General features: G+C 32.3%; 1 protein-coding gene across 1 annotated transcript; it reads left to right on the forward strand.

Annotated features, from left to right (window-relative positions):
• Positions 1–2,697: 2,697 nt before the first annotated feature.
• On the forward strand, positions 2,698–8,207 carry LOC139864275 (uncharacterized). Its single transcript, XM_071852853.1, has 2 exons — positions 2,698–3,639; positions 7,587–8,207. The coding sequence occupies exons 1-2, from the start codon at positions 2,698–2,700 to the stop codon at positions 8,205–8,207; spliced, it is 1,563 nt and encodes a 520-aa protein (XP_071708954.1).
• The last annotated feature ends 1,836 nt before the right edge of the window (positions 8,208–10,043 follow it).

Genomic DNA, 10,043 nt, shown 5'->3' on the forward strand with positions numbered 1-10,043 from the left:
GACGAAGTCCATATCGATTACAAATGATTCACAATAGTTGGTTACATCGCGAGGTACTTGACCTCTATATGATACATTTTACAAACATTGAATTCATTTTTAAAAGACAAACTTTCATTACATCGAAAGTTGACGGTATGCATACCATTTCATAATATATCCAACTAAAATTGACTTAATAATAATCTTGACGAACTCAATGACTCGAATGCAACATCTTTTGAAATATGTCATGAATGACTCCAAGTAATATCTTTAAAATGAGCAAATGTACAGCGGAAGATTTCTTTCATACCTGAGAATAAACATGCTTTCAAGTGTCAACCAAAAGGTTGGTGAGTTCATTAGTTTATCATAAATAATCATTTCCATCATCTTAATAGACCACAAGATTTTTATTTTCAGTTCTCATAAATATACGTCCCATGCATAGAGACAAAAATATCATTCATATGGATTGAACACCTGGTAACCGACATTAACAAGATGCATATAAGAATATCCCCTATCATTCCGGGACATCCATCGGACATGATAAAAAAACATCGAAGTACTAAAGCATCCATTATAACGGATGGGGTTCGTTAGGCCCAATAGATCTATCTTTAGGATTCGCGTCAATTAGCAGATTGGTTTACTAATTCTTAGGCTACCAAGCAAAAGGGGCATATTCAGCTTCGATCATTCAACCATATAATGTAGTTTCGATTACTTATGTCTATTTTGTAAAACAGTTATAAAAGTAGCGCATGTATTCTCAGTCCCAAAATATATATATTGCAAAAGCATTTAAAAAGGGAGCAAATGAAACTCACAGTACAGTATTTTGTAGTAAAAATACATATGATGACATTGAACAATGCAGGGTTGGCCTCGGATTCACGAACCTATATCATTAGTATATCTATTAATACATATAATCGTAATTGAACACTTTCATATATTATAACTTATATATATATATATATATATATATATATATATATATATATATATATATATATATATGTATATATATCTAAATTGTGTATATAATTAAAATAGTTAGTATTTATATAGTTATATATATACATATGATTAATATTATATTGAAAATCAATAATTTGCTATATATAAATATTTATATAAATAATCTTAATGTATATAATTATATGTAATGTTATGGTAGTGTAATGAATATACTCTTACTTAGGAATTACTTATTTGTTATAGTAATATTGTTACTAATAATAATCTGTATGATAATTTTATTAACATTATAAATTTTGATAAAAATGATAATAATAATAATAATAATAATAATAATAATAATAATAATAATAATAATAATAATAATAATAATAATAGTAATAATATTTATTATTATATTAACTATAATAATAATAATCTTTCTAAAAATGATCATAATAATGATAATAATGATAATGATAATATTAAAGAAAATAATACTTACGCTAATGATAATGATAATAATACTAATAATTATAAAAGGTTACTAATACTATTATTAGTGATAATAAAACTAGTTTGCCTTATTTCCATAGTAATGATAATAATGATATTCTTAATTATAATAATGCTAATACTAGTAGTTAAAATAATAAAGTTACATTTTTTTCTTTAAATGATAACATTAATATTAGTAACAACATAAAAAAATCATCTTTGTAATTATAATCATAATAATAATAAGTGAACTTTCTATTATAATACTTGTATTAGTAATAATAATTTTCATCATATTTATAATACTTATAATCATAATAATAACATCAATAATCAATAATAATCATAATCATAATAATACTAATAATAATAATATAACAACTCATACATAGCAAATTATATATATATATATATATATATATATATATATATATATATATATATATATATATATATATATATATATATATATATATATATATATATATATATATATATATATATTTCCTATTAGATTTAATAATATTAATAGTACAAATGTTAATATTAATATAAACATTAAGAATAATAATGATAGTAGTGATAATAATATAATATTTATTTTTATATTTGTATATATATATATATATATATATATATATATATATATATATATATATATATATATATATATATATATATATATATATACATGTTATCTACACACAAATGTTCGTGAATCGTCGGGAATAGTCAACGGTTAAATGAATACATGAACACAGTTCAAAGTTTTTGAGATTTTAACATTATAGACTTTGTTTATCGTGTCGGAAACATATAAAGATTAAGTTTAAATTTGGTCGGAAATTTTCGGGTCGTCACATTTTCGTGGTCAAGCTGGTGAAGATCCTCATAAGCACCTTAAAGAATTTCATGTGGTTTGCTCAACAATGAAACCACAAGAAGTTACCGAAGATCAAATCAAGTTGCGTGCTTTTCCTTTTTCGTTAGCAAACAAGGCTAAAGATTGGTTATATTATCTGCCTTCCGGGTCGATAACCACATGGGATGAGATGAAGCGAATTCCTCGAGAAGTTTTTCCCTACCTCTTGCGCTGCAAACATAAGGAAAGACATTTGTGGAATTCTCCAGTTCAGTGGAGAGACGTTATATGAGTGTTGGGAACGATTTAAGCAACTTTGTGCTAGCTGCCCTCAACATCAGATTAGTGATTAACTACTGATCCAGTATTTTTACGATGGTCTGTTGACTATGGACCAAAATATGATTGATGCTACAAGTGGAGGAGCATTGGTACACAAGACACCTACTGAAGCGAGGACGTTGATATCTAACATGGATGCTAACTCGCAACAGTTTGGTATAAGACAAGAAGGCCCAATAAAAAGTGTTAGTGAGGTTAATGCTTCTTATGATCAATGTTTGGATCATCTTACTGCTCTCGTGGAAAAGCTGGTTATGGGAAATACACAACATGTGAAAGCTTGTGGAATTTGTTCAATTGCTAATCATCCGACAGACATGTGTCCTACACTTCAAGACGGGTCAGTCGAGCAAACAAATGCTGTTGGAGGGTTTCCGAGTCCACCACAAAGAAAGTATGATCCATTTTCAAATACTTACAATCCAGGATGGAGGGATCACCCTAACTTTAGCTATAGGGCTCGTTCAAACACTTTCCAACAACCATACCCTAACCAATCAGCTCACTCACAACCATCATCTTCAAACTCGAGTATGTCTCTTAAAAACATCGTTAAACATCTCGCAACTAACACCCAACAATTTCAACAAGAAACCAAAAACACGTTTCAACACCTAGAAACGCAAATTGGTCACTTGGCTACCTTCATGAACAGAATTGAATCTCAAGTATCGGGTAAATTGCCATCTCAAACGATTAATAACCCTAAGCAGAACGCTATTGCAATTACCTTGAGAAGTGGGAAAGTACTTGAGCAACCACATGAAGCGTCTAAACGGGAGCTAGAAAAAGAGTTTGTAATTGAAGAATCGACTTCCCAAAATGTCCAACCAAAGGAACAAACCAGCCCGCAAACTCAGGAGCTCAAAATACCTCCACCTTTTCCTAATCGGCTTGCAAGGTCCAAAAAAGAAGAACATCAGAAGGAAATTCTCGAAACTTTTCGCAAGGTCGAGGTAAATATCCCACTTCTAGATGCCATTAAACAGGTACCTTGTGATGACCCGAAATTTTTTGACTTATTTAAACCAATTCTATATACGATTTATTATTTTAACACGTTAAACAAAGTCTGTTAGATTGAGTCTCAAAATTTTAGAACTGTTTCATATATACAATTACCTTTGATTACTCTCGACGATTCATGAACAATTATATGTATGTATATATATATATATACAAGTAAAAACGACTTTCCTACAGTAAAACCCTATTTGCTACAGTAAAAATTACTTTGCTACAGTAAAACACTATTTGCTACAGTGAAACCGTATTTTGCTACAGTTATTAAAGAAGAAGTTAACATCTGCACCCATTTTGTCATTACCAGAAGGAAATGATGATTTTGAGATCTATTGTGACGCTTCGCGCCAAGGTTTAGGATGTGTATTAATGCAACGCACAAAAGTTATCGCATATGCCTCACGACAACTAAAAATTCATGAAAAGAACTATACGACGCACGATTTGGAACTTGGAGCAGTAGTTTTTGCACTCAAAATATGGAGACACTATCTATATGGCACCAAGTGTACAGTGTACACTGACCATAAGAGTCTTCAGCATATTTTTGATCAAAAATAACTCAATATGAGGCAACGTCGCTGGGTAGAGTTGTTAAATGATTACGATTGTGAAATTCGTTACCACCCCGGAAAAGCCAATGTTGTAGCTGATGCCCTAAGTCGAAAAGAAAGAGTAAAACCTCTTAGGGTCCGAGATTTGAATATTACAATTCGTACTGATCTCACAAAGCAAATTCAAGTAGCACAGTTAGAAGCTTTAAAAGAAGAAAACAAAAAAGGCTAAATGAGCAAAGGGTTAGAAAAACAACTTGAAGTAAAAACCGATGGAACCCTGTATTTTGCTGGTAGGATATGGGTACCAAGACATGGTAACCTAAGGCAACTAGTACTGGATGAAGCACACAAAACGAGGTACTCAATTCATCCAGGAAACGGGAAAATGTACCACGATCTCAAGAAGTTCTATTGGTGGCCTAATATGAAGACAGAAATTGCTACTTATGTAAGCAAATGTTTGACGTGTGCAAAGGTCAAAGCTGAGCACCAAAAGCCGTCAGGATTACTGCAACAACCAGAAATTCTGCAGTGGAAATGGGAAAGAGTAACCATGGATTTCATTACGAAATTGCCAAGGACTACAAGTAGTCATGATACTATTTGGGTGATAGTTGATCGTCTAACTAAATCAGCTCACTTCCTACCAATAAAGGAGACAGACTGAATGGAGAAATTAGCACGTCTATATTTGAAGGAAGTAGTTTCTAGGCATGGTGTACCCATCTCTATCATATCTGATCGTGACACCCGATTCACATCACGTTTCTGGCAGTTATTACAAAAAGCATTGGGAACTCGATTAGATACGAGCACCGCTTATCACCCACAGACAGATGGTCAAAGTGAAAGAACAATACAAACATTGGAAGACATGTTACGGGCATGCGTGATTGAATTTGAAACCAGTTGGGATCGACACTTACCGTTGGCAGAATTTTCATACAATAACAGCTATCATACGAGCATCAACGCAGCGCCATTTGAAGCACTTTACGGTAGAAAGTGCAGATCTCCTATCTGTTGGAGTGAAGTAGGAGAAAGACAACTTACTGGACCAGAAATTATTCATGAAACCACCGACAAGATCATTCAAATACAACAGCGATTGAAAACAGCCATGAGTCACCAAAAGAGTTATGCTGATGTAAGAAGAAAACCGCTAGAATTTCAAGTGGGTGACAAAGTCATGTTGAAAGTGTCACCTTGGAAAGGCGTTGTACGATTCGGTAAACGAGGAAAGCTAAGTCCTAGGTACGTAGAACCCTTTGAAATCACCGAAAGAATAGGAGCAGTTTCTTATCGATTAAAGCTACCGCAAGAACTTAGTAGTGTTCACGACACATTTCACGTGTCAAATTTGAAGAAATGTTTAGCTAAAGAGGATGTCATAATTCCTCTTGACGAAATACGAATCAATGATAAACTCCATTTTGTCGAAGAACCTGTTGAAATTATGGACCGTGAGGTCAAACAATTAAAACAAAGCAAAATACCGATAGTTAGAGTTCGTTGGAACGCAAGACGAGGACCCGAGTTTACTTGGGAACGTGAAGATCAAATGAAGCAAAAGTATCCACATTTGTTCACTGATATCGCTCATGAAACAGGTACTACTCAAAATTTCGGGACGAAATTTTCTTTAACGGGGAGGTACTGTGATGACCCAAAAATTTTTGACTTATTTAAACCAATTCTCTATACGATTTATTAATTTAACACGTTAAACAAAGTCTGTTAGATTGACTCTCAAAATTTTAGAACTGTTTCATATATACAATTACCTTTGATTACTCTCGACGATTCATGAACAATTATATGTATGTATATATATATATGTACAAGTAAAAACGACTTTCCTACAGTAAAACCCTATTTGCTACAGTAAAACACTATTTGCTACAGTGAAACCGTATTTTGCTACAGTTCTACAGTAACACTATTTGGTACAGTAAACACTATTTGCTACAGTACACACTATTTGCTACAGTGCACTTTTTGATGTCGACAAACTAGCAAACAAAAACAGGAAAGGCGGCCATGCGATCGCATGGCAAAAACACTAAAAACTCATGCGATCGCATGAGCTACAGTAAATCGAAAAGTAATATAAATACGCAGTTTGTTCGACGAAGTTTATCACACTTAATTATCTCTCAATATTTATATTTATATTATAATTATAATTTTAAATTTAAGTTTAATAATAATAAAGTATATTCGAGGGTGTTTTAATTCGGGTTTCAAACCGCTTTAAGCTAAGGAAATATTGGGTATTGTTCGGGGTATTGTTCTTGAATCCAAGGCCAACCATACAGTCATCTACCATCATTACGTCTACGCAATTTGCCTACAATATTGAGTCTCAATATTGAACCATGAGTTATAGTCTCCCTTTTTAAATACTTTAAATATTTTTGGGCTGAGAATACATGCAATTTATTTTAAACGCAATAAGACACAAGTACATACTAAATTCTACACTGAGTTAAACTGAAAATCCCTTAGCTTTCGTAACTAGTAGCTGCCAGTACATAGGATATGGACTGGTGGGCGCGAATAATTGTATATGGATCCATAGGGCTTGACATCCCCGTCCGAGCTAGAGCGCTAGCCTTTTAATGGACGTATGTTATTTGAGTTTAAGACACGTTGGTTTGCGTGTATTAAAACGAATGGGGTAATTATCACTATAGCGTTAAGTTTAGTTACCAGGGTGCTCTGTTACGTAGAATCTATTGATAAACTTTTGATGAAATCTTGTGGTCTATCTTTATATATGTTTATGACTCGAGCAATTAAACATATAACTCACCAACATTCGTGTTGACTTTTTAGCATGTTTTATTCTCAGGTACTTAGACTGCTTCTGCTGTGATGTGCTTGTTGCCTGCATGGAGTCTCCCATGCTTTGTACAAAGTTTATTGTATTCAAAATAAAACTGCGTTGTGTAATAAATAATTGGACTGTGAAGTCAACCTATAAATTAAAGACTTATGTATTTTGGGGTTTTGCTTATACCTAAGCACTCGCCCACATGTTTATAACTTTCTATGTTTAGAAAGTCACTTATTTTAATGAATGCAATATTTTATCAAAACGTATCATATAGAGGTCAAAACCTCACTGTGGAATCAATGATTAACGTGCCGCGTCAATAGAAATTTTGACGGGTCGTTACATACCTCGATATGTAAAGTTTCTTAAAGAATTGTATACATCGAAAAGAAAGTTTAAGGGTAATGAAAAAGTTCTGATGGGAGAAAATGTGTCAGCTATGATTCAAAAGAAGTTGCCCATCAAATGCAAGGATCCATGTATGTTTACTATCTCTTGTAAAATGGGTAATGTCAAGATTAGAAAAGCTATGTTAGACTTAGGAGCTTCAATAAATGTCATGCCTCGTTCTATTTTTAAAGCTATGAAAGTGGGAAATTTGAAAGAAACAGGTGTTATTATTCAACTAGCTGATCGATCAAATGCGTACCCCGATGGTGTGGTAGAGGACATATTAGTTCAGGTCAAAGATTTAGTTTTTCCCACTGATTTTTATGTTGTTGATATGGGTGAAGATAATCATTCTAATTCACCCTCTATCTTGTTGGGAAGACCTTTTCTTAAAACAGCCAGGACTAATATCAATGTTCATGAGGGTATACTTACTATGGAATTTGATGGTCAAGTAATTAAATTTAATATATACGATTCCATGAAGTATCCTAGTAATGAACATTCTGTTTTTCGTGTTGATGTTATTGACTCTTTAGTGCAGAAAGTTTTTGAACTAAATGATGACGATTCACGAAAGGTGGCACTCATTGAGAATATTTCAGAAAGTGGAAAGCAGGAACTTGAGCCAAACTCGAATCTACAAGAAGAAATTTTTGCTCTTAACTCTCTTGCACCTATTAACAACCGTGTTTCTTATCTTGGTTTGCCGTTAACTAATGCTAAAATTCTTCCATCAATTGTGTAGGCACCGAAACTCGAGCTTAAAAAGTTACCTGATCATCTCAAGTATTTGTTTCTTAGAGAAGGGATAGGTTGTTAGAGCTTGTTAATGGCCATAACCAGTTTACTTGTAAGTCTCTGAAATGTTTAGTGTCAATGATAAACCAAGGATTCATAACTAGAATTTATCTTTAACTAGGTGGTACTTTTAATCTATATATTTGTCTTTCACTTGTTCACTGATTACTTTTAATTAGTACTTTTATTTTCTTAATTGCTAGTAGTATAACTAAACTCAAAACCCCCTTTAACTTTGTTTGGTAATAAAGATATAATCTAAACCAATCTCCGTGGAAATAACCCTACTCGTGCTATCTACAATTATTTAAAGTAGGATTATTTTTGTTGGATTCGACACCCATCACGTATGCGTGTTCTTTCCAAAAATTTAATCGCGTAACAGTGTTTTCGCGAATCGGGATTCGTTCGGGCTTTCGAGCCACAAGCTATTGTTCCATTCTTCAAAGTGGTCTAAAGGGAACCCATTTCACTCCCATATTCGTCCAGCCCATCCCCATATGCCCATGGGGTTGAAAATGTAAAATATCACATATCTTTTATTTTCTACATTTTCACACTACTTCACTTGAAAATACCTAAACCTAATTTCTTTCTCAATTCTCCCTCACCTATGGACAACTTTTCCAGCCTCCCTAGCCTCTTCCATCACCAAAAATTGGCCAACCCTTGATCATACACAATTGATCATCATTTCTCAAGGTTGATTACATATTCGGGTGCTTCATCTCGCGATCTTTAATCTACATCTTCTTAATTTTTGATTTGGGTATGAACACAAACCCTATATTTCAATTTTCATTTATTTTTACTGATTTTACATGCATGTTAATGTTATAGTACTTGTATTTGATTGTGGTGTTGCTAGCATGCTTAGAAATGCTCGATTTCGTATGTTTTCGGTTGATCAATTTTTGGACAGCAGATATATTATAAAAATTAGTGACTTTGACTAATATTTTTTATTAATTTAAGTGTCTCAATGTTTTCTTCTCATTGAGTACATAATTTTAGTCTTTGGATTCGTCTCGTTTCGAGTTATAGATCAAAATTTACGCTTGATTTAAGGTTTTGTAAAGATTGAAATGGATAACTTTTGAAATCAGGTTGTGGTCCAACTTTGGGGCCATAATCTGAGATTTTAGGGTGTTCCATTGGGTTAGGGTTGATGAATGGATGAACTTTCATGTTCGGGTCATCAATATCCGAGCCACGGATCACCCGAAATGATTAAAACTTGTTTTGAAACGGATTAATGATATGGTTGGTTCATGGCTGATCATCACGACCCCATGAACTAATTTTAGGGTGTTCTTGAGTGTTCTAAAGTGTCGAGATGGTTTGTTGGATGAGGATATATATAAGATTCGTCAAAAACCGACACCCGAGGCTCAAGTTATGACCCGGCGATTATTAACGAAACTTATGGTTATAAAATTTAACTTAGGTTATATGAATAATGGTTTTCATTATTATTAAATTACTTATATTATAAAAGTAATTGTTATTAATTAATATTTATGATATATATTTATTATATGATTTAATAATTACATGATGATTTAATTATAATACAATTTAATTATTAAATACTTATGGTTTAATAATTATATTAAAATACTTATGATATGTGTAACATTTCATAATTAATTCAAGATACTTATGATATGATTAATAATTCATTATTAATTAATAATACTTATGATATGATTAATATTTAATTAATTAATTAAATACTTATGTTATATCGATTATATCATTTAAACTTATGCTAACTTTATAA

This window comes from Rutidosis leptorrhynchoides, chromosome 8 (assembly GCF_046630445.1).
Source record: "Rutidosis leptorrhynchoides isolate AG116_Rl617_1_P2 chromosome 8, CSIRO_AGI_Rlap_v1, whole genome shotgun sequence".
Taxonomy (NCBI): Eukaryota; Viridiplantae; Streptophyta; class Magnoliopsida; order Asterales; family Asteraceae; genus Rutidosis; species Rutidosis leptorrhynchoides.